The 26,602-nt window shown below is 37.6% G+C and overlaps 1 protein-coding gene across 5 annotated transcripts in view; it reads right to left on the bottom strand.

Annotated features, from left to right (window-relative positions):
- The window catches only part of ASPH (aspartate beta-hydroxylase), a 110,473-nt gene that overhangs the window by 16,119 nt on the left and 67,752 nt on the right, over positions 1-26,602 (bottom strand). For all 5 annotated transcript variants that reach the window (XM_065831451.2, XM_065831450.2, XM_065831452.2 and 2 more), the window contains 8 exons: positions 22,152-22,240; positions 19,985-20,071; positions 16,699-16,849; positions 15,545-15,681; positions 10,371-10,469; positions 9,613-9,702; positions 5,344-5,481; positions 421-556 (listed from right to left, as the gene is read on the bottom strand). In XM_065831451.2, the coding sequence (XP_065687523.1) occupies positions 421-556; positions 5,344-5,481; positions 9,613-9,702; positions 10,371-10,469; positions 15,545-15,681; positions 16,699-16,849; positions 19,985-20,071; positions 22,152-22,240 (927 nt within the window). The remainder of the gene's footprint in view (positions 1-420; positions 557-5,343; positions 5,482-9,612; positions 9,703-10,370; positions 10,470-15,544; positions 15,682-16,698; positions 16,850-19,984; positions 20,072-22,151; positions 22,241-26,602) is intronic.

Here is a 26,602-nt window from a genome sequence, read left to right as displayed (position 1 = left end):
AATAGTTGGGCCTCCCACTGCACAGCTCAGGGACAGGGCAGCAGGCTTATTAAAGTCATATTCTTTTGCTCATTCCATTTCTGAATGACAGATCTCACCCAGCTGACAACACAATATTGAGAATGTCTTCCCTCAGGTTGATCTGTACTACGCATTATCATGCAAAATGTTGGCAGCCGTGCCAGAAGAGCAGTATTGTCCTCAAGGGATTGTTAGAAGTGCTAGGGGACAACATGGTTTAGAATGAAGAACTCTTGTTCTCTGTCACAGGGGTGCTACACACTATTTTATTTGTTCCCCTCTTCTGCAGATTCAGGGATTACAAAAACAGTTCTGGAAAAAAATGTGTTGCTACTCTATTACGCTATATTAATCTGAGAAGCTGAAATTGGGAAAGAGAAGAAACACAAAATGTTTTACCTTGTTGCCATAAGGTAAACTGGCTCCAGTCTCCTTTTTCTCTTAAATTCTCATCTTCAGGCAGGAAGAGGTTTCTTTTTTTGTCCATCACAGCAAGCCCCTCATCCCGAATGAGCTTCCAGTTCTTTTCTAAGGACTGTTGTGAGAGCCGTGTTACTGCACTGAGAACTTACTGCATTTGGTTTTAGTAACAATTTTATTTTTCTCTTCTATTGTTAACCTTTGTAATTTAAAAGCACTTAAAAAGTGTTCATCATCATTATCAAGGTTTTTTTATATTCAATTCCCTTCTGACACGTTAAGGGAGGAAAAACAACTTTCATAGCATTCCTCAGCTACAATTACACTGGGATTGTAAAATTTCAATAATCCCCAGCCTCTTTGCAGACGAGGTCTCACTTTGACTTGCTTTTTGACTAGCCTAAGGGCTCTTTAACAGATCATTTTGTATTGCAAGCTAAGAAGTGTATTGATCCTCTTAAACACTGCACATGTTACCTGGAAGCACTCCTGCAGCTAGAAAACCACTCACATTACCTGGAAATCCAAGCGCTGACAGAACATGACCGTTCAAAGAGGACAAATGTAAACACACCACTGAAGTTGAAACCTATAACTACAAAAAGGTTTGCAGAGATTCACTCGCACATGCTGATGCTATCGAAGAAGATCAAATACGACTCGAAATGCTGGGTGATGCTTTATGGACATAACCATTAAAAATGTGTAACCTGCCTTGTACTTCATACAAACCAAAACTACAAAATAGTAGAATAAAAATTTCTGTTCTCTGCTGCCTTAGCACATTCTATTTGCAAAAATCAGATAGATTAGAAAGCCTTTTATTCGATGAATAGTAATTCATTTTAATGGTATATCAGTATAAATGAAAAACCCATAGTGTAACAATGGACCTGGATAAAAGTAACTTCCATTTCCCAGCCACTTACTTTGCTCACTAAACCTTATTTTGGATTAATAGCTTTCATTTTTCCTTTGTGCTCTTGAACAAAGTGTTTCTGTAAGACATTTTCAGTCAATTTCATACTGAATATAGGCTAAGGTGTGTTCCCACACTACCTTTTTACATGATGTGTAAAGCTGTGTAAAACTCAAAATTCTGTATAACACAGATCAGACTAGGTGATATAATTGCCCATTTTTAGCCTTAAAACTCCTGATGGTTATTAGCCATCCTCATTTAAATCAAACAGTTGCATTTTCCACTTGAGTTTTTTCAGTTCAAACGCAAACTGATCCCACAGAACAGTTTGTACATTGATGTATCACAAAAGGCTCAGCAAAGTAAGGCATGGCTAGAACATTCTGTCCATGCTACAGCGACTTCCTCCCACTAGAACATTTTATGGTAGGTTAAGACCTATGAAAATTAGGATTGCACTTCTATTATTACAGTAATCTCTTCTTCTTAGCAAATTGTTTTCTCTCTCATCCATCAATAAAGGGGAAGAGCACTTATTTTTCTTGGTGAATTCAACTTATTCCCTCCCACTGATGGGTTTCCATAACATTTATTTAACTGTTAATGTTACGTAGAAAATTGTTTGTTTGTTTCTACAATATCTTTGGAAAACTGACTTTTCCAAAACACAGGGTACAAAACAGACTGAAAATTTCCACCTAATTAGAGATGAATATGGGCATAGTGCTGGTACTTATCTACAAAAGGAAACACCACCTTGAGTACCTGATTTTGCACTGTCTGGAGAAGAGAAAGAAAAGATTCACATTTCCACCAGCCTCAGTTTAAAGTGATACAGATCAACAAAACTGGGATACTTTACAAGATATTACAAGTGCTCCTCTGTTTCCTCAAACACCTCCTCACTCCCTTGCCTGGAAAAACGTAAGGGAAGCATTCACCCATGCAGACAAGACGATGCATGAAGAGCTCTTGGTGGTCCCAGGAGTTGCAGGCAACAGCTGCTTTGTTACTTCTAATCCCTCACAAGTGCCACAGGCTGAAAGTTGTCCTGCAAAGGTGAGTGTTTGTCTTTGCCTTTTAAGGCCCCTTCCCCAACATGTTGGATACAAAAGTGATTTTAATACATATCACTGATTTTGAACTAACTCCTCAATGGGTTTAGATATAATTTGCCCTGAAATCAATAGTGTCTCTGTACTCCTGAAAACCTGGACCCCATCTATAAAACACACTGATAGTGTTTAGCTATGAATAACAGGTACCTCCTAGGTAGAAATGAAGTGGGGAATTCAAACACAGCTCAGGCTCGATCGCCCTGATTTTACGGACTCTTAGGCATACCCTGAATGGTAAGAATGCAAACCACCATTAAAACATAATGACTAAGTCCAGGATTTGGACCCACAGTTTTTGATCCAAGAGCTGGTATCTAAAGAAAAGAGTTAAATACACTTATGCTCCATGATATGTAGGGATTCAAGCCTCATGTTAGAGCAACAAATTTGTATTGTATTTGGTGCAGTATCCTGAATTCCAAGTGAAGAATCAGGTGGCAACCAGCATTAACAGCATATGTGCTTGTTTCCCAGCAGCCGATTCCCATAAACCTCCATATGGCTTTTTAAATACAGTTCCTAACAGTAGTGGAAGTCTACAGTTGCTTTACATCTGGCAATAGTGTAGATTTTATTGGCAAAGACATTACTATATTTAAATAGGGATTTCTTAATATCAGTTTATTTTTATGTGTGCCCTATTACACTAAAAGAATCCATAGTCTGTACTGTTAAACCCTTTGAATGCATGGTCATAAATGAAACAGGCAGAGATCAAGAGGTTACTACTCCTCATGTGAGGCATAACGACTGACCACACATCCATTTTAATCCACTGGACTATAAAATAAAATTATGGTGAAGACTTAAATCTATTTCACTTTATTACTGAAACCGAGTAGGAGGGTATTCATGATCAGTTACTGGTTCTCCACAGGTGAATGTTGACAACCTCCAGGTACGAGGCCGGATTTCAAATCTTTTAAGATAGATTCCTGGCACCCATTTGGTCACTCACAGTGCTTAAACATCAGCACTTGTATGCACCACCTCTGCTCTTTTCAACACAATGCTCCCCTTGAAGCATCCAGCTACACTTTAAATATACATTTCAATTTAATTTCTCCATTAAATATGAATGCTTAGCTAAAATAAGATAAGCCATTATGCCTTAGCTGTCACTCTCCGGAAAACGTTATGGATATGTGCTGCGGCCAGTACTTTCATTCTTTTTCTGTGCTTTTTTTTTCCTGCACTTGAAACTTTTAATTAATAAAAATCTAAGCCATCAGGGAAAACTGACAATACAAGATCTACTTTAATCAATCAGCTATTCACTGTGCAACATTATTGGCAGAGCATCCTCTGGGTGCTATCGAAAAGTCGAAGGACACAACACGAGGAAAGGACAAAGTTCCCTTGGTCATTACCTATGTATTCATTTCACATGGATGAAAAGTCCTTAAGATCCAATTGCATTGCACCTCTTTTATTGTTTTTAAATGAGTACCAGAATAGAAGAATAATGCTATACTGAGATTCTGCAAAAAGGTACCAGACAATGATGCAATGACTCAGTAAGACTGGTCGAGGAAAGCTAACTGTCCCAAGGGCTTCAAACATACGAGTAAACTTTACTTCTAGCTGACCTCAAACAAGAAAGCTAGTTTCTTGAATCTCCAGATCCAAAGGCCTGAAATACTGTTCATTAGAAACATTAGTAGAGCATTTCTACATAAATCGCTTGACACACCTCTCCTAATCTAAAGGTTTATATTTTCTACTCCCTGAGAACTCACACTGTAAAACATCATCGCAGATAGCTCTAAAACATCAATAAAATAATATCTATAATTTCCTTTTTGTTTGGCAAAAGTATGATAAGAAGTTCCCTGCTTCTCTATCTCTTTTATGGCAGGAAGTATGTATTTCCACACATACCTCAAGAATGAGTTCAATATGTGCACATTTCAGATCTCCCCAAATGCTAGTTCATAAAGCCAATTGCTTTTTTGTGTGACTAAGATTACACTGGAGAATCATACTTTTTTTTGTCTTAGCTTTCTTTATGCTGCCATCCAAATCAAGGCAAATGGCCATCTTCCTTTTAAAATTTCCTTCTTTTTTAAAACAAACATATTTTCATAGCTAAATAACATATTAAAAAAAAACTACTAAGTGTAAAGAAACAACTACTCTGAAAGAACTTGTCTCTTGCAGATTAACATGTATGTTTTTTAATTATTTGTGCAGAATAATCTTGCTAAACCAATATCAATAATTAAAACATACAGGGGAAAAAAGGGTTATTTCCTGCTTTGTTATTTTTAGTTTTTGCTATTATTAAAATTGCTAAAATTAAAATAAAATAATACAATTATGCAAATCTGGAAACACAAACTATTAAATTATTATGAATAGTAATAAGACTACTTGTCTTGCATTAAATAGAGAAAAGAAAATTAGAGAACTTAAATTCTGTGTTGTTGTCTTTTGTTAAATCCATTGCTGGGAATCTGCAGATGCTTCTCTTCCGCAATTAAAAGCTTCCTAAGAAGTCACCAAATATTACACAAGGGATGAAAGACACAGCCTTTCCTGACTGGTTAAAAATTCACAATGGGTGTCTCAGACATTACTCAGTTTGATGTTGTTTTGCACTTGAGACATTACCGTTATCTACCATAATAACTTTATATTTTTTAATAATTTCAGCCATCCTGTCCCCATTCTCAATTTTGAAAATGCCTGAGCCCATTTTATAGTGTCTTAGTTAAATCTTATGCTCAGTCCAATATTGGTGTCTGGTACTTACAGGCAGTGATGGAGTCCCTACAAATTAGCATTTTCTTTGCTTAATACCTTGTAATTGATATTAAAAGAAAAAAAAAAATCAAAGTGTACAGAAACAAACTGCCTTACCTTCACCAGTTCTGTATAACCAGTTTCCTTTGCTGTCCACCAAGGCTGAGCTTTCAGTCCCTTGACATTGTAGAGGGAGCGCTGCCAAACTGATGCAAAGTGACCTCTTTGGTATCCAAGTTCATACCACTTGTATGCCTAAAAGATTGCAGTTGTTAACAACCAAATCCATACCAGTCAAGCTCCCACAGAAAAGTAGTAACACGCTTTTTTGGTAAGGTAACAGACTGTCTCTTTGGATGCTGGGGTTATTCTTTTAATGTAATATGTAGTAAAAAACACTTCAAGGAAACAAACAAACAAAAAACACAAGCAAACAAACCCCCAACCGACAAACCCAAAATGCATCAGTTGGCTAAGGCTGTCTAATCCAACATTAGCAAAATAAGATAACCTTCTCACAGCCATTCACACCAAATATGGGTCGGTAACATACACACTGTCCTTGGGACATCCAACTGCTTCCCATCTTGGTCATCCTTGTTTTCTCTGTTTTGATTCTCTACCTATGAACTAAAGATGACTGCCTTCTGCTGCCAGTGGAGATGCTGTCATGATGAAAACACTGCTGACTTTGTGGATCTAAATTGTTACTTAATTATCTAATATTTATATGTTCTTAAGTTTCTTCAAATATTTGTTGCCACACTGGAACTGACCACATGATAGAAAGCTACTGAGGTTAATACTAGAACTTTGCTTGCCTTATTCTCATTTTCCACAACTTGCTTTACCCTGGTATAGCAGCAAAACAAGGTCCTGTAAAGAAAGAAAATGGGATGCTTGGAAAGATCCAGCATGAGTAGCACTCTGATGAACTGTGTACAGAGAAAGTTAGATATAGTTGCCCCCTTCCTGTCAAGCATTGCTGCTACAAATGCAATATTTTAGACAACAACAAGATATGACAGGACAGCTAAGCAGGGAAATATGATGATAAGAAGTCCTGAGCAGAGGAACTGAAGCAAGCAGCAATCCCTGCCTGGAACAGAAACCACCCAAAATCCTTTTTACTTGGAGTCACACACAGAGTCCCTCTATAGATACAATGCTTGAAATTCGCTCCCTCACAAGTCTGCAACCTATCTAATTCACCTCCACCTAAGCATCACTCATCCAGACTAGGAACACATTCTCTCACCCCTTCACCCAACCTGAAATTTATTCATATCTCACTCTACAGAAACCAGCCTATAATTTTGCCCTTGTGCTTTCAGGTAACAATACTCCCCCCGCACCTTAGCCCTGGCTGCTTTCCCTGGCTGTACCCACCTCCTTGCCAAGTTCTCCTCAAAACCACCAAAACCTTCACTTTTCTTTCCATGAGGAGTATGGAAAACCTGGGTAAGATGAACACTGTCTCCAGCAGCATTCTGGCATGGTAGTTTCCCTGCATGACTAACTATTTAAATTGTTATTTGTTTTTCAAAGAGAGACATTTCTTCTACTTTAACTCATGTGTATATGACAGTTGTCCGTAATTCTGCCACACATCTGACATGAAGGCTAAACCAAAAGACTTATTGAGACAAAACCCACAGTACTAACTCTTAAGGTAAAGAGGAATCGTTTTACGGAGGGGGTCTAATGGAAAAGCAAAATGTACAATCAGATAAACACATCTCTAGGAGAACAATTCATGTCAGCTTATTATTTACATTTACCTTGAAGCCAGTAAACTAGAAGGAAAACCAAAATATTTTAGACACAAATCAGCCATGAGAACAGTGTGTGACTTACTAAGACTTACAAAAAGCTATGGGAAATTCTTCATGGATTATTTCTAAAAATTTCCAGTTGTCATCTCAGAGATCTTTTACTTCAGATATAAGGAAAGAAATTAGTTTGGGTGGGTTTGTATTCCAATTTTTACCTAATTCTCTATATTGTAACCACAGATTATATTTTGAAATTTTCTTTAAGCTTTTTAAAAAAATGTGGTACTCCGATATTTATAACCCTCTTGAAGTATGGAGGAAAGGCAGCGTGGATGAACAGAATAACAGCAGACCATATATAAGCTTTCATCCTTTTCTTTCCATAAAGAAGCTCTGTAAAATTGTGCATGGGTCAAAAAAAAAAAAAAAAAAAAATCTTGGGGTAATATACAGTATATCTTTAAATTTTGATGTCATCTTGGTTGTCTCTGAAATGGAAGCGTTATGATTTATAACGTCTGTTCCCTGAGATGTAAGTTGTATTAGCAGTTGGATATCAATAGATCGCTCCTGCTGAATGCCTGCATTCATTTGCAATGTCTGGAGTTGGCCCAAATGATAAGGGGGATGAATTACTTGTTCCAGCCACTGACTGATGAGTATAAATGTTGCTGTTCTTTAAGATCCATCAGCTATAATTACGATGTATAACACTGTTAATCCTTATCTATTAGAAGAATTGTGCTATGAGGCTGCCTTTGATAGAATGGAGTAGGTTTAGGTCGCCTCACTGTCCCCAGTTTCCATGAGAAACCTTTCTTTTCACATGCAGATCTTGGCAGTGGAAAGAGGAAATAATAATCGCTGAACCATTCAGGAGAGTCACAATAGTGTATCTTCTTTTCCAGAAAACAAATTGTTTGAGATGTACTCAGTTTATACATTCTGTGGGAACAGTATTTTGCTCTATAATACCTTCCACAGTTTTAATTTATCTTTAACAGTCAATTCGGCATTTTGTCAAATTATAGTTGGAAAGAGCATACTCAATGCTGTTCCCCTAACACTTACCGAGACCACATTCATAATTCCTAATTTAGCTCTAATAGATGAATATCTACCTTCCACAAACCTTCAGTGATAGCAATTTCACATGTTCCTTAAATATTGATCTGTTTCCTTGATTAAATCTTAAAGTTCAGCAAATCTAGCAAGGTCAGTAGGAAAAATTTAGATTAACAGTGGACTTCCAAGTGATAAATTTAAAAGTCTCCTCTGTCTCAAGAAGTTAATTTGTCATTGATTAAAACTTTTTTCTACAGCAGATTTGACCATTAACTCCATGAACATCACCACATAATTATCTTGGGAATTCGGATGACGTATGTTAAGTACATCTGTGTGGTATCTTTGGTCAAATGTTGCCATAGGACACTCTCTAGGTTCAACCATTTAACCCAGAATACCCCATGAAAGCATACAGGGCTTTCCTTTTTGGTTTTCTGTTGAGAGAAGGACAGAGACAGAGAGCGAGCATGCAAAGCAGCCTGTGTGTGTGTGTATGCAAGCATACACGTGTTTAAGTGCAAAATGAGGCCAACTAATTCTCACTTGTAAATGAACTTTTAAATTGAAAAAACTGAACTGGAAGAATATTTTATTGTATTTTCAGAGAAGGCAACTTTACTTAAAAAAAATCAAATATTATTACATTTCAGTGTTCTAGATCTACTATATGTGTAAGGTAATAAAAGTTCCACAATTTATTAAAAAAAGGCAAGTTAATGTGAGGAACTAGATTGGAGAGAGATCCCATACAGAGGCTCCGTTACAGTTCACCTGTCTATAGCTCATATTGGAGAACTGTCTGCTGACTGCATCAAGATATTCAAGAGGTAAGCATTCTTTACAGAATTTTAGGTATCTATATTTCATACATATTACTAGATAACTAATTACAAAGCTTTTCATGGCTATTTCCACTATGCTTTTTTATGGTTACTCTCTTCACATTTCCCACCTAGTAACCCGAGTGGGGTTTTTTTGGTTGTTTGTTTTTAAATTCATGCCCATAGTAAAGTTCATTACTAATAACAGTTTTCAATAAAAGCCCTTTGCTCCCTCATACCATGACAGTAGTGCGAATTCACACATTTAAACTTGGGTTTTAAATTAAATGAGGTTTTAAATTAACAGATTAGAAACTCTTATGGCTTCCAGTGGCATAAGTTTGTCTTTCTTTGGCATGCAACAGATTTCTTGCACAAGTTTCTGCTTTTCTGATCTGTTTGCTAATTTAATTACTGAGCAAACACCCTAACTCTAAAAAAACACCTTCGTTAAATATTTTTAAAAACTTTGATCCTTTGGTTCAAACTGCCCCATGCAAGCTTACATTAGTTCTAAAGCAAGGGATGAAAGAGACTGTATTGTAACACCAATGGCAGATTTTTTCTCTTGCTTGTCTTGACCTCTACACACATATGCTGGATTGTTGCTGCAATGGGACTACTCATGTTTTCAATATTAAGCCCATCATTACATTTTTTTCTGGGATTCTGCTGTCCCTCATTGGTTTAAACTTTAAAGCAAAAACATGTTAAACACGTACATCTTTGTCTCCCATTCTCTGCAAGGCATCACCCAGATGAAAATAAAAGCGTCCATCATCTGTGCCAGGGTCACCAGACTCCAGTCCTTCCTTATAAAAAAAAAAAAAAAAGTATAAGAGAAACTTCAATAGGACTTCTAAAAGAGTTCACTTGATTGCTGCATATAGGCTGTCAATACTATGCAAGAGAAAGGCTATGAAATTGGCTACAGAATATAACCACCATGGTAACCTCGAACTTAGGCTGAATGAATACAATGCTTTGGTAAAAAGCCATTGTGAAATGTTATTGGGTTTTCCAAATCCCATGGTCTCTCCCCTCAGTCCCTCCAAGACAAAGGTGTATTCAGAGATAGACATTTGCCTCTGACCCTATAAACATATACACAAGCATTTTAGAAAGCTGGATTAAGGTTTTATTTTGTAGTATTCCTTCTCAATCACTCAGAGGTACACACAAGCCTCCTCTGGATCTTTCAGGAACCTTAAGTTTGCAGTATACTGCCAACCCCAAAACAATTTGAGGCTCACAGCTGTTAGATAACCACTAATAAAACAAATACTTGATGTTTAAGAATTGATGAGTCTCAATGTACTGGCTTGTTCCAGTTCATAGGCAGTGATATAACAATATAACTCCAACAAGTACCTTAAACTGTGATTTGTAATTAGTATGCCTCTAGCCTGACATGATTTATACATTCCAATGTATTTTTTTACCGGTAAAACATTTACTGGGGGTGATAAAAGAAAATTACCTTTAGATAGGGTATGCTCTCTGCTATCTTGTTTTCTGCCTTCAGGATGAAGCCATAATGTACTTTGGCAAAGCCATCATCTGGAGCCAGGCTTAAAACCTGTTTGAGAGCAAATGAATTAAATACTCGTGTATGGATCTATGCAAATTAACAAACTTGTGTACATTACTACTATTTAGTGATACAGTGGCATTTTCTTCCATGGCTGACTCAGAGTTAAATTCTTGGCTTGGCCATACTTTCTTTTCCTGATTCACTTTTGTGCTTCTTCAGAAAAATCTATTACAAGCCAAACCTTAAAATCTCAGAAGTAAAATTATTCCAGCTGGAATCTCTGAATTACTTTATTTTTTATTTGTCTGTCCTTCTCCACCCTCTCTTGAAGTACAGCATGCTACATTACAGAATTAATACTCTTCATTAACGCTTAAGTTACCTATCCCAGGTTTGACTAATCTGAACAAAACCAGCTGCTCTTGAAAAAGTCTACACCACAGTCATGGGAAGCATAGCATAGAAATATACTCCGAACAGTTAAAAATTAGATAGGTTTCTACCAGTGTCAAACTAGTCTTGGCAAGAGAAAATACACTATGCTTTGAAGCATAGTGACTACAATTTGAAAAGATGCTGTAAAATAACACCTGCATCACATGATGGGACTGTGGAAACCCTGGAGCGCAAAGGGCATTCTCAGCACAAAGGTCAACTTGAGCACTCTTTGGAAGATCTTACACTTTCCTGGCCAAGAGAAAGAAGGTAATGCAAGGTCTAGTGCAGCAGTGGTTCAATGTACTTTCACACTAGAAGGTGATGGATAAATTATTCTTGTATAGTTGTGTGCTGCACCCTTTGACCGAGACCAAGACCTAGTGTGCTAAATTAAGCTAAGAGATTTTGTACCCTGAACAAGATTTATGTAACGTCTGAGTTACAACCTGGCTTAATTTTGCAGGAAAGGGAAACTCATAAGTGAATATTCAGAGATGGATATTTTATGAGGACTGTGCAAGACAAAGATTTGTGAGTACAGGGACAGCTGTAGGCAAGGATCAGTGCATGGGGGAGTGTTTCAGGGAAAGGAGATGTGAAGCTGGCTGGTCTGAGTTCTGAAACGTGTGCCTCCAACATCACTGAGATAGCTTAAGTGCGTTTAGTCTGTCTCAGCCAAGGGGAAAATTTAAAAACATTTTTATTTACTTTACAGTTCTACATTTCTGTGATATAGATATTCAATATCATTCATGCCTCTACCCAATATCAATTACATGGTCAAGTTAATCTGTTGTTACACTTCCTTCTCTCCTTAAAATAAAGGTGGATGGTCTTCTCAGGACAGACCCTCAGTCTCTGAGGATCATCACAAGAGCCTGTCAGTCATTGAAATTACAGAGGCTGATAGCTGCTGAGTGTCTACAAAACAATGGACAGATGAGCAATTTATTTTGCCCAAATCCATTTTTGAAGCTACTAAACTTATGCCAAGGATAAAATGTCTGCATACATTATAGTCATTTCCCTCTGCCTTTTCCAATCACTGTTTAAACTAATTTTTCAATCAAAATAATTACAATGAAAACCATAAGTTCTCGGGGCCAATTTCTCTGCTTTCTCAAAACTTATTATATACAAACTACATCCAAACAAAACCAAAATCAGCACAATGTGGGTATAAAGTGTTATGAGTTTAAAATAGCAGCATTTCACTTATTTTTGCAGGAAAGAGCTACTATGAAGGAATAATCAATTTGAGAATCTATCTGAAGTGCATAATAAGATATATTATTAGCAAAAAGTGAACTCAGCAAGCCATAGTAAGGATGAGCTTGCTTCCTAGTTTAAGAATACACTACCACCTTATGCATCTTATACACTGAATGCTGTAGTCAAAAGGCATAATTTTGATCCAAGAATCTGTACCTGCAGGGTGGACTGAAATGACTGACAGAAATATTTATTAGCCATAAAATTTCTTTACAGTTCCTTTAACTATAGGATAAAGCTATCTGATTAATTAAGACAGGGTAGAATTTTCTGTATTACGGTTCATTTAAACCATGCCGAGTTGCATTAAGGAATGATCTACATTCAGAGCCCCTAAAGAGAAGTGAAGAGATACAATCAGCAGAAATTACACTGGAAGTATTTAATGTAAATTGTATTACTCTGCTGCTGTTGCTGCATGCAATATTAATTATGTTTAGAAATAAGTTTTACTAAACTGCTCATAGCCTATTAAATATTAATCATGAACATAGAAATTAACCTCTGGGGCTATCAGTGGTTAATTAGCCAGGGTAGAGTACTGTGTTAATGTGGATATTCTGCTTTTGGTACCTGAAATAGCTCAATCAGAGCTGGCTTATGCGCATCCGTATGATGCTGCACAGAGCCATGCAGACATGCCTCAGCACGGCAGGCCAAAATGCTGCTACTGGCAGAGCAACTGGTCTTATAAAGTTCTCTCCCACTGTACTTTATCATAATCTGCAGATATTTGAAATCTGAAGTATATAAAACTAAATATCAAAGTAATCACATAGCAAACTCATTACCTTCTTATATTTATACAAAGTCCCGCGATTACAACACTGAGAAATTCTTACAGCTGCATTGTTAGCAGCAAAAAACTGAAAAATTGCAAAGGAAAAACTTGCCCAAAAGGAGTATGTTTTTGGTTCTCTTCAAGTTCCTTGCAGCTTCAGAAGCAGGTTTGGTTAAGGTATTCCATATTTAAAAGCTGATGTTTCCAATCTTCTGAGAAATTTTTACAGCAAGTCAAAATTATTTAACTTAAATGTTTTATGGAGGGACCTACAAAGTAGCCAGAGTAGCAAAGCAACATCTGAGACTACCAGAAAAGCTTGAAAGAAAAAAAAAAAAGGTATTATCAGGGTTTGGCTCCTGCTTCCAACCATGCAGATGAACATCCTCCTTGTCTTTGAGAAACCACCTGGGATGAGAATCCACTCAGACTTCCAGATATGGGGTATGGAAAACTGGACTTTTGTTCTCAGGAGATGGCACTAATCATGCTGACTGTTCTCCAGTCTAAATAACCAGCTGATTACGGTACCACGTCTGTATTAAACAAGCATTGCAACAAGTGTGCCAACATCAACAAGATCATCAGGTCCACTGCTGAATGAGGAGGGTGCCCCAGTGACAGATGATACAGAGAAGGCAGAGTTAGTGAATGCCTTCTTCGCTTCTTTACTGCTAAGACCAGCCCTCAGGTATCCCAGACCCTAGAAACAGAAGAGAAAGTCTCATAGAAGGAAGACTTTCCCTTAGTTAAGGAACAACAGGTAAAGATCGTCTACTCAAACTGGACATGCACCACGAGCCAGCACTGTGCCCTTGTGGTCAAGAAAGCCAATTGCATCCTGGTGTGTATTAGAAGGGATGTGGTTAGTAGGTCAAGAGAGGTTCTCCTCCCCCTCTACTCTGCCCTGGTGAGACCACATCTGGAATATTGTGTCCAGTTCTGGGCCCCTCAGTTCAAGAAGGACAGGGAACTGCTGGAGAGAGTCCAGCGCAGAGCCACAAAGATGATTAAGGGAGTGAAGCGTCTCCTTTATGAGGAAAGGCTGAGGGAGCTGGGTCTCTTTAGCTTGGAGAAGTGGAGACTGAGGGGTGACCTCATTAATGTTTATAAATATCTGAAGGATAAGTGTCACGAGAATGGAGCCAGGCTTTTCTCAGTGACAACCAATGATAAGACAAGAGGCAATGGGTTCAAACTGGAACACAGGAGGTTCCACTTAAATATGAGAAGAAACTTCTTCTCAGTGAGGGTGACAGAACACTGGAACAGGCTGCCCAGGGAGGTTGTGGAGTCTCCTTCTCTGGAGACATGCAAAACTCACGTGGACGCCTTCCTGCATAACATCATCCAGGTGTTCCTGCTCCGGCAGGGGGGTTGGACTAGATGATCTTTTGAGGTCACTTCCAATCCCTAACATTCTGTGATTCTGCGAAATCCATGGGTCCTGAGGGGGATGCACCCACGAGTTCTGAGAGAGTTGGCAGATGTTATAGCAAAGCCACTCTCCATCATCTTTGAAAGGTCCTGGAGAACAGGAGAGGTGCCCGAGGACTGGAGGAAAGCCAGTGTCATTCTGCTCTTCAAAAAAGGCAAGAAGGACCATCCAGAAAACTACAGGCCAGTCAGCCTCACTGTCAGAAGAAAGACCAAGAGAGCTGGGTCTGTTCAGCCTGGAGAAGAGAAGGCTGAGAGGGGTCTCATCAATGTAAATATCTCCAGGATGGCTGTCAAGAGGATGGGACCAGACTCCTTTCAGTGGTGCCCAATGATAGGATGGAGGGGTAACAGGCACAGACTGAAGCACAGGAGGTTCTATCTGAATATGAGGAGAAACTTCTTTACTTTGAGTTTGCCAGAACACTGGAACAGGCTGCCCAGGGAGGTTGTGGAGTCTCCTTCTCTGGAGACATTCAAGACCCACCTGGACACATTCCTGTGCAATTTACTTCAGGTGTACCTGCTTTAGCAGGTGGGTTGGACTAGATCAGGTTCTGACAGCTTGTGCTCTGCCCATGACATCAAGCTCCACATCTGTCAGAGAATTTCCAGATGTTAACAGGTTTTCTAGATCACAGGAGCAGAGTGGCCTTTCCTGGCACTGAAGTTTCCCCAGCCTGATAACCATAGTATAAGACAGGAATATGAATCCAATGAACTGTCCACATCACAAGCCCCATGAAAGAAAAACAGAATTTAGGTTGCCTACAAAAATAATGATAAAAACAAAGGCTAAATAGCTGTGTGAGTACTTAATTGCTTCATCACATGGTTAAAGACAGTGTTCCTGTGAAGAAACAAGCTTACTTTTGCTTTCCATGTCTTGCAGATAAGATGTTTTTTATATACTATGGATTACATCTATATGTGTTTTCAAGTATATTCCAAATCTGTCTACCAGAAGGTATAGGCATTTCTCTATAAGCAAAAACATTTAGCATGACAGTATCAGGAAATCTGAATTGAAATTAGAAAACAATTAAGAACTGCACTAGAAAATAATCATACATATCTTAACCCTTCAAAACCTGACAGGCAAACTGTTTAACAACTAAAAAAGTAAAAAGCAAGCAATCTTTAGAATGAACATATGAATGCAAATAATACTTTTCCTCGGATGAAAACTCACCTCTTCATACACTTTCTTGGCATTGCTGTTATCTCCTATCAAGAGGTAGCCAACACCAAGGTCATTCTTGATTGAAGTATCACTGGGAAACAGCTGAACTAATTTCTGTAGAGTAACCAGGGAACCCCTCATACGACCTAATTTGGTTGAACAAGACTTGATTACAACTACAGGTATGAGTAACAGCAGTAAGATGCTTACACAACACCTGAGAAAATACAAATCAGAGCCAGGTGTTCTACTTTCACTAACAACCAAGAAGCAGAACTTGGAAAACACTTGTGCAGTCAGGAGTGTGTTCAGCTGCTTGGTTGTTACTGGGGGTGTGGCCATAGAAGGACTATTTCAGGAAATCACTGCAGATGCCCATCATGCAGTGTTATGGTAGCCTCTAGTGGAGAATCATTCATAGTGTAGCAGTAACAGCAGTATTTAAGCTTTAGTTGCTCTTTCATACACAGATGTCCAAGAGCTCAAGAAAACTAGGTAGATATCAAAATAAACTTAGTCTTAACTGATTAAGTCATTAAATTCATTATGAGCAATAGTTCTACTATATTCCTGCTATGAAATTAATCATGATTTACATGCTTAAAATTAAGTAGGTTCCTTGATTTCTTAGGTGAGGTCTTGCTGAGGAACAGCAAGATCAAAACAAGTTGATATTATAATCCAACCCATGAGAACAGAATTCTTTTTCGCCACCAAAGTTGTCTGTGCCTCATACATCACAGAATCGAGATCTATCCCTAAGTTCAGTTCTGTTCTTCTCTGTGCTCAGTGAAGGTTTATTCTAGGTATGTTTACTCTGCATATGCCATTAATTTCCTCATAATTTCCCTCATCTTCAGTAGAAAAAGACAAACATTTTCTTCTTTCTGTGTCAATAAAAATTTTTCACCACCTCCCATCAAAGCTTGCCATAGCATCTAGTGCACTGTTGTCTACAGGCACTATTATCATACAAGCAATTATATATATTACTTCCCCAGAAAAATTTTATAACATTTCAAATATTTTTCATAACCATTTAAGAGATTAGGAACACAAACCCTACTGAAAATTCAATTGAATTGGCACTTTTAAGTCCTTAGCAATCTTTTGAAAGTCTCGCTTACACTTTCATAATTCTTATGCCACTCTTCACATCTTACCAAGAAACTGCTGCCTGTCTGCTTCTCGTTTCAAGCTCAGTTTTATCAGATCTGAAGGGACATTAGGCAGACTGACCACCTCATCATAGGTGTTGATAGCTTTTTGAAGCATCTCGTTACTTCTCATTTTCTCAGCTAAGTCATCTTCCGACTAGAAAGAATCACAAACTCATTGTTAGAACACATAATAATCCATTAGTCTTAAAAATAACTTTGTTTTCTTAAAAGGCAAAGTATGCAAATGTTAGACTATGGGAATAATTTTAGAATTATCTTTAAAATATACAAATTTGGCATAACAATGGAAAACTGATTTGGTTGTACTTTTTGGTAAGGCAGATTAGAATGACTGCTAATTCTTGTTTCTGCAAACTGTTTGAAAGTGTAAGTATCAGAAATTTTTCAACTAAAACATGCACTAACACAAATTTTTGGTTAATATTTGTATAAATCATTAATTTCTGCTTTCAAAACTAAATGAAGCAATCAGTTTTAATAATACGGAAGAAATGTAAATTGTTGCCTATGGATTATTTGTATGCTAAGTCTCACACTGGAGCAAGAGGCAGATCAAAACATATCAACAAATATTTTGTTCATTGATTCTGACATGAATTTATTTGCACTCTTTCTTAGAAAACAAATTAGGAACTGGCTTTATTCCTGCATATGTTGATAGAGTATCTACCCTACAACTCCTTCAGAACTTAAATTTGTTCAACAAGTTCAGGAGCAGAGCAGAGGATATATGAGATCTCTACTGTGAAATTACAATTTCAGTGAAGCTCATGGAAGCTATGACTGATTTCACCTCTGGTATGGCATTTTCATAATCTGTTTCCACAGCCAAAAAAAATAAGACTATATCTCAAATGCTGAATTTTTAAAGAGTTACTCTGAATTGTTCACAGAAATACATGCATTTTCATGTGTTTAATGCATTCTTCCCATATACTTTTATTTGTATTGGCTTATGTTCCTTCTTTAGTCAATTAGCAGAGCAAGGTGTAGATAAATCACAAGCACCACAGGTGCAAAAGCTCTTATTGGCCTATCTAAAATCACTGTTGTATCAGTCATGCACATTAATGAAACAGCTTCAACTGTGTCAGCTGTACATGCTATATGAAGTATCTGGAATCTTTTAGTACTTCTGTCCTTTCTTTCCTTGAGCTACTTGGGAATTGAGTACGAGAAATAACAAACAATAGTGTTACTCAGGCAAACACCTGATCAGACGGTTTTCAGAGTTAACTTCAGAAATCAGTTTTAAGCGATAATTTATTTTTCTGATGTACAGTCACCACAAAATTTGCCTTTTTTTTTTTTTTTTGAGGGAATTGCAGGGCAAAGAACAGTAAAAAGCAAAAATTGTCAGCATAAAATCTGCGTAAATTCACCAGTATAGATGCTATAAGTCATCACAGGAGGTTTAAGACCAATATACTGTTCTTTTCACCGTTAAAGATGTTAATGACTTCCGTAGAATATTTTTAATCTGGCCTAAGCATAGCTCCAGAAATCAAACCAAGAATTGCTCAAATTTCTGAAAAACACTTTAAATATGAAATCTTTTGCAGAACTTTGGGGAAAACAGTTGCCTTTTAAGGCTATTAAAAGATCCAGAAAAATTAATCCTCATGTCTTATTAGAAATCAAATCTACAAAATTAGCATGTAGTGTTGGCTCATGGTTCACAGAAATGGAGCAGCACACTCTTCTGGCGAATTCCTGGCCCTTACCCTTCTCTGTAGTTTTACCTTCACTTAGTGATGAAAGAGAACAAATCCGAATGCACTGTGTTGGTATAAATGCCCACTTAAAAGTAACAATATGTTACAATGTAAATCCTAAGAACAATGCATATCTCAGTGAGGGCTATGACTTCCACATCCCTCCAAAAAGCTTCCATTTACACGTACTGGATTCAATAAAATTGTCATCAGTCACAATAATAAGTGTTCAGTAAAAAGACTAGTATTAGCTTACAAAGGCTACTGAAAATGGAAACGAATTTGTAGTTATTTTTATACATTCCCAGAAAGTATATGCTAATTATGACTTCAGATCTTGGTCTATATGGCCTTTTAAGCACTACTGAAGTAGTAGGTGGCGACTACAAATTGTTGTAAAGGGACAAATTAAGTTCTATCACTGAGGGGGGAATTCTGAATGAGAATAAGCTTCACAGCTGGCCCCAATCATCTGTCCTCCTCCCTAAAAGCAGTAAGCTAATGAGAAGGCAGAAAGCACATCTTCTTAGATAGCAGAATCATTTTTTAAAATGTAAATATTACAAGTGTAATTTAACAGAGTTAAGTCCATCACCTATATGAACCAAAGTGGTCTCCTACTGTAAGAAGGCAAATAGTTCAGCAGACTATCCCCTTACATAGAGCACGGAAGTACTCAGTCTGCTGTGTATCAATTGTTTGTGTGATAGTTGTTCGGATCATCATGGCTCTGGTGTTAGCATGACTCCTAATAACCAAGTGAAAACTGGTTGTGATTCCAATTCAAGTGCCTCATTAATTGTATAACAGCACAATTCCCTTCCACGGTGAGCACTTCATTTTGCTCATCTTGATTAACATGAGTTTAAGCAGACTTTTATTAAACCTAGTGCAGTGGGATTATTCTACTATTTATGAAAAAACAAGAATTATTCTCTTCTCCCAACACAGCTCAAAAGTACTATGAATGCTGAGCTTATTTTCTGATGCTCTGATGCCCTTTTATTTTTTGGGGGGAGGGAAACACCTGAAACAGAACTCACTCCACAAGAAAGAGCTAATTAAGCCTCCTTGCCTAAGAATTTGTGTTCTTTATCCTTTAACACTTTCTCTATAAAAAATCCAAATCCCCTTCCCTATTCCCACTAAGCAAAAAGCAGCATTTAGCCCAGAGCCGACTGAGGTGTTGATTCGCCAGCTGCAGCAAGTAGTATTTAACAGCTAAGTTCTGCCCGTTGTTCCTGCACTGAGACATTAGTTGGGATTTATCTCTTACCATTCATCAGACAGTTTTCACGAGATCTATAGGATGTATCTTATTTTTGTGTTATTTACAATACTCCCCTTTAGACTAAAGTTAGACAAAACTCCCAAAGTAACTGGAGAAGAATAGAGGACTAAAACAGATACAATATGACAGATCACATAATTCTTTTTTTCCTTAGGAAACATCCATAAAATTACAAATGAAGCCCAAATGGGGTTTAGGACTGTTTTGTTAAAAAAGGGTTTATTTTCTCTTTTTTAACATTTATGGCTTTTTTTTTTAGTACCTGTGCTTTCCCATATCTTGCTCGAGGACTCTGTGGATATTGATTCACTAATGCTTCAAAGGCGCTTAGAGCTTCTTCAACTTTTCCCTGGAAAGCAGAGATATTTATCAGCAATTCTATTTAATAAAAATGCTGACCTAATAACACATTAGGTTCCCCAATGAAAAAAACAAACCAAAACAAAACAAATACAGACTGAATTAAAAGTTTTCACTCATATTTTTGTTAGGATTGCATGCTTGTGTAAGACAAATTTGCTGGCATTTTTATGAAACAATATTATCCATCTTCCTTGGTTAAAATTAAGAGCTTTGCTTTTATTCTACTCACTTTCTCCTTCCGGACTGGCAAAAATGCTGGAATAGCAATAACCTGTCTACATAAAAATGTAAAGATTCTATTGCTAATAGCAAAATCCAAACCAAATATAACAGAGAACAGAAAGGAAGCTCTAGACTTATGTGGAAATTTCCTTTCTGTGTACTTCACATGACAAGCAGTATCTTAACTACAGTTCTTCTAGGGGAAATACTGTAGACTCATCCATCGCATATGGCTGTTTCCTCCAATGTTTTGTGAAACCATGTCCCTCAGGACACCTGTGTCTCTTTTCTGATGCATACAAACCCCAAATGTAACTATGGTATTTTCATGACTGATGCTGATTAGCAATAAGGATGGAAGTTGAGAAGAACCAGCTGCATCATTACTTAGGAGCTAAGCACTGCTTGGCAAAATATGGCATCAGATCTTGCTGCCACTTCCATCTCTTACAGATTTATAAATACGAGTGGTCTGTTATACACAACTGTCTTGCTATCTTCAAATATTACATCTGCCTGAGTTGTTACTGTGCTGTACTTATCCTGCTTTCTACAAGACAAGCATGATTGTCTGCAACTCACTAAGAGACACAGGCAGGAAAAGAGAGTCTGCCAGCTGACCCTGTGGGCTCATCAAAAGTTTCTGTCACACCTTTCTCTGATCTACCAACAGGTTAAGTAACATGAAGCATGAAAATGCCTTTTATTTTTGTATTCTAACATGTAAACAAGGCTCCTGGTGAAGATCAGCAACAGAGGCAGCCTGAAGTTAGTGCTCTCTTTGTAGTAGCCCTTCAGCCCTGTCATAGACCTACGGGAACTCCAGGGCTGTATGGGTGGCAATGTAAAGCTAAATCTGCACAGTCGGTCTTCTGAAAATCAAGAAAAATCCAACACATGTAATGACTAAAATGGCTTTTATTTTACTGTACTGAAAATAGTATCTCTCATTACTTGGTCATCTCAAATCCAGGGTAAAATGAAGACCTGCAGTTGTTCTCCATATGCTATGACTGCCTGTGAGGCATAGGCAAGTTTTTACAAGATTTACACCCAAAAGACTTAAGGTCTCTCATGTCTAACTGTCACGTAGTCTTGCTTCACTCTTTAATCTCACATCTGGAAAAGGGACATCCCTCCAGAGGTCTTGTTTTCTGAAACACTCTAATAAAAGAATAAAATTGGAAGTCATCAGAAGAGAATTTGTTTATTGCTGGGGTGGTTGTTTTTTTACAGTCAAGTTTTAAAATTCAGAACTACGAAGATCAACTGATTGATGTTAAGGTCTTGCTGCCATTGGTGAGAAGCAGGAACATCTGTTTGATGCTCTAGGCAGCTGAAGAGCAGCACAGACACTCATGGGACACATGTAGAATCCCAACAGAAACAACGCCTGCTGCAAAGATTTGCACCTAATGCTCACAAAGCATGTCAACACTTACTGAGAGATCCGTGTTAACATGCTTATATTATTAAAGTTCTCTGATAACAGTTGACTTCAGTACTCAAATGGACAACAGTGATAGGACAGAACTAACCCTATTCCACATGATTAATTTAAGCAGTGTTTTGATGATAGGAATTCAACAGTCAGGCTAAATATTTTCAAGGTTAAAGGCGAGCAAACACAAAGGAACAGACTTACACTTATAACTTCAAAAAATTTAAGATAAACTATCCAGCAGAAATGAAACTTGAAGGACAAACATGCACTGAATACTTAATTTTAAAAAGCTAATTTCACAGGAAGTAATCTAAAGGTGATTCTCCCTTTTTCTAAATTATTTTTTTTTTAATTCATTTTTATCCACTGCCTACAGTCCTGAGTGAAACATGAAACATACTTTTTTACGTAGCTTTTCTGCAGCATCTAGTTCAGCTTTAATGGTCTTATCAAACTTGTTTAAGAGCTTTGGCTTCTTCTTCTTTTTAGCTAGAAGATATAAAAAACACACAGTTCATTACTTCTTTCATATTTCACAGCAATTGTTTGGACTAACCTTTAACTAGTGACTGGTGCTGTGCTGGTAAAGTGAATGAGTTTCAAATAAGGTACTTTCAAAATATTCTGAAAAGAAATCAATTTTTAACTTATCACAATCACAAGCTCCTGTACGAAAAAGCAATCTTCAGTCATTCAAACTTTGCAACCAGTCTTTTGATAAAGCATTTTTCATCTCGTATAGTCAAAGATTTTTTTCCAAATGGTTCAACTGCCAAGGCAGAACAAAGGGAACTGTTATTTTTCCACACTTACACAGTATTACAAAAAATATAATTACCAGGACATGTTAGTAATTTCTAAAGTTGTGCCTATATATGTCTACTTCTTTGTCAAAAGCAATTAAAAGACTTGATAAAAATCAGTTACTCAGGGTAAGAGGGACTCAAAAAGCCTTGTAGTCCAGCTTCCTGCTGGAAACAAGTTCCACATGGAAATAAATGTCTGATCAAGACCTTCTTTAGGTGATAAAGTTTCCACAGCTTCACAAGCTATCACGTGCAGCAGAGCCACAGCAGTATGTAGCAAATCAGTCTTGAAGTAAATTGTGTAAAGTAAATTGCATGTGAAGCAAATTGAAGTAAATTGTGTCAATTTAAACAGCCATTTACTTCATAGCAGTTCACTCTTAAACAATGTCTATTTGGTCGTGTTAAGCATAGTAGATGTTAAAAAAATGCAAAAGTACTACTGAATACTACTGAAGAATATGACAGCACATAACTGCTTTTCTCCACATTTGCTATAGCTAAACTTTGCTTTTGTACTTCATGAGAAAAAAACCCCACTTTTTCTGACACAAGTAAGGGAGATATATATTGGCTTATACAACTACTAGCTATGTATCTCTGTAATTAGTAGCACATATTTTTGCTTAAATTATACATTACCAATTTTTCTCCCCTGTGGACAATAAGTCATTAATAGTACGAAAAGCAGTAAAATTATTTTTATCTTTATGGAAGTTTAAACAGGGAATACTGTAACTGCTACGTGTAAAGCTGAATCCAAACACCATACAGCTTCACATCACAAGCCTGCTGCAATGCTGTATCAAGCATTTTGGATCACAAGGTATTGTAACCAGCCATGCCTTATTCTGCTCTCAAGTTCTCAGGTGCCCTGTTCAGGAATGACGAGAGCCACCACATGCTGCTGGAAGCTGAGCGCATGACTCATTAAATGACACTTTCTCTCTGAGACTCTGATCCTACACAGAGCTTTGAGCAGACAAATCACTTTGCCTACATTAAACCTCAGATAAAGATCAATGACTAGGTTAATGCTAACCCAATACTAACCACATCCAAGCGTTAGAGGATCTCATAACTTTGAACTGCTGCTGCACAAGATTTAAAAGCCCTTGACTAGCTTTGCTTCTTTCTGTGTAAGACTTACTGTCATGTTCAACACTAGATACAGGCAGCTCTGCATGAAGTTTTTCTTACATTACCTTTATAAACTATCCTGCAGCATTGGCATGAACAGCTAAATAGATGCTATTGCTTTTCAGGGGCAGAGGGAAAACAGAATTTAAGGAGGATTGAAGCTATCCCCTACTAAATTCCATTTACTTATTCACAAAGCCCGTATGAAGCTTTAAATATACAAATGTATTAAGATCTACAAAGGAAAGGTGCTAAAGAAGCGATGTATTAGGATTATTATATCTCTCTGTTGATCCTTCATAGAAGTGACTGTAATTTTCTAAGGCATTAGCTACCAAGAAGTTAACAAGGAAAATACTGACACACAGGAGCTTACTCCTTTTTCAGGATATACCACCGCTCACTACAGAAAAGACTTTGAGGGTCTGCAGAGAGTTCAGAGAAGGGCAATGAGGCTGGTGAGGGGTCTGGAGCACAAGTCTGATGAGGAGCAGCTGAGGGAACTGGGGCTCTTCAGCCTGGAGAAAAGGAGGCTGAGGGGAGACCTTATAGCTGTCTACAAGTATCTGAAAGGAGGTTGTAGCATGGAGGCTGTTGGTCACTTCTTCTAAGTGGCAAGTGATAGAACAAGAGGAAATGGCCTCAAGTTGTGCCTGGGGAGGTTTAGATTGGATATTAGGAAAAACTTCATGGAAAGGGTTGTCAGGCATTGGAACAGGCTGCCCAGGGAAGTGGTGGAGTCACTGTCCCTGGGATGTTTAAAGGACATATAGATGAGGCTCTTAGGGACATGGTTTAGTGCTAGGTTCAAGTTATGGTTGGACCTGATCTTAAAGGTCTCTTCCAAGCAAAATTATTCTATGATTCTAAATAGCACTCTTTAAAATATTGGTTTTGTTTCTCTAAAAACTTTAGGTTTTCATTGTACCCTATAACTTGAAACCAAGCATTTATACTCAAGCACACAATAATGCACTTAAGGAATGTAGTTATCATGGAACGAAACTGATTTTTTTTTTTTTAATGTAATAATATAGATGGTTTTCATGTCTTTTCTTCATTCCCCATAGCTAATATAGTAGAAATGCATTTCAATCTGTGGCCAATTCCAGTCTTGCTATTTTTCACTTTAATATTATCCATTTCATAGGAAACTGATATATTTATGGCATTTTCATGCAGATGATAATGATTAAGGAGCACAGCACTGGCTCTGTTTCAAGTGTTCATACCCCTTGAATCCAGCAAAACTCACAGAACCAGCTCTCATCATGAGACCAAGGGTTCCTCCACCCCAGACCTTAAGTCCACAGTGACGGACTGGTATGGTCAGAAGTTTCTGACATAGCATCACTGGGCCTGAAAAGAACAATCCATAACATGCAAAAGGTTTGGTGGGTTTTGTGTTTTGTTTTTTTTTTTTTTTCTTTTCTAAAAATACACCAGCTCGGTTTTTCAAGAAACCATTGCTATTTCTAAGGCCTGTCTTGTTCCATATTAGCTATGGATGAACCTGGAAGTTAATCAGCCCAAGGAACCAATGAAATAAAGTGTCCCTGAGGACTTTTTAGGTTGGTTGAGCTCACAGCTGCTACCTGAAACTGTCATTTGTTGTTAACAGGAAAACTGAGGCATATCAGTTGTGCTGCGTACATGGTCTGAGGAGCTTCCACGTGGACATCACCACCACACACTTGGTTTCTTCCTTTTCTCTAAGTAGGAGGCTGTACACAAAAGAAACTATGTAAATCATGACTAAAATGTCAATTCTCAGTTCTTACAGCATGAATGAAAATCTTTAAGCCTGGCAAGTTACACAGAAACTGTGTATTCAGTAAGAGAGGACAGGTATTTGTCAGCTTTCTAACTTTCAGTGTTCATGGAAAGACATACAGTCGTTTGTCCTTCTCAAACTCAGTAAGGCAAAGGAAAGCAGCTTTCCCACCCATCAGGGAACTCTTGCTGCCTGCGGGACACTGTTTCCCTAATTCCTTTGACTTTACAAGGAGATGAGACAGAAACAACTCAGAAAAAAAAAAGCGAATGAAAATCTTACAAGTTTGTGGCACAAAGAGGTGACACCTTTCCCCTCATATCTGACTCCAGTGATGTGTTGGAAGAACCTTTCTGGCACCCTCCATTACAAAATAAGTATTATCTTCTCATTTTCAGTACAGTTATATATCAACTCTTAGACCAGCAGGAGATCAATAAGAAAAGCTGGAAAGGAGCTGTTAACATAAATATTATTCAGCTGCTAGGCACCAATATAATGCAGCAAACATTATCTAACGAGCAATCATTTTCAGCTCCCATTCTACTGCTATGTTAAAGGATTCACCAGGGAGCTTTCAGTGTAACCATCGAGCATTCCTCTGTATTAACCAGGTAGCCTGCTATATCCCTGTAGGGATATTTTAATAAATCATCTATTGCATCTTTCTAGTGTAATAATCTTTTAGCAGATGTGACCCAATATATTAAATTCAATGTCACAAAGAAGTTAATTTATCTGTTTTCACAGGAAAAAAACATGTAATTTTTTGTCAATGACTTACAGATTTCACCACATAGCTGAAGTAATACCTGATCACACAACTGCTAGGGTAATTTGTAGTTCAAATCTGCTTGAGCATTAAAACGGTAATCATACTTTTATATATCATTCTATGGTCTTGCAGGAATAATACTGAAGATCTGCAGTAATGGCGTTGGATATAAGGATAGGATTTCTATTTAGGATTGCTGTCACAGGATTTCTGAAGACTCCCCCAAAGAAAAGTTTCCACTGTCAAAGTAGCAAGCTAAGAAGAAGTCTTATAAGAAACTCTGTGCTACTCCTTTTTGTTGGGTTCTTAGGCATCCATCTTCTTCCAAACACTTGTGCTCCTGCCCTTCTTCAAGG

Source organism: Patagioenas fasciata, chromosome 2 (genome assembly GCF_037038585.1).
Source record: "Patagioenas fasciata isolate bPatFas1 chromosome 2, bPatFas1.hap1, whole genome shotgun sequence".
Classification (NCBI taxonomy): Eukaryota; Metazoa; Chordata; class Aves; order Columbiformes; family Columbidae; genus Patagioenas; species Patagioenas fasciata.
Note: the sequence above shows the minus strand (reverse complement) of the source record. Positions and strands in the feature narration are given on the sequence as shown.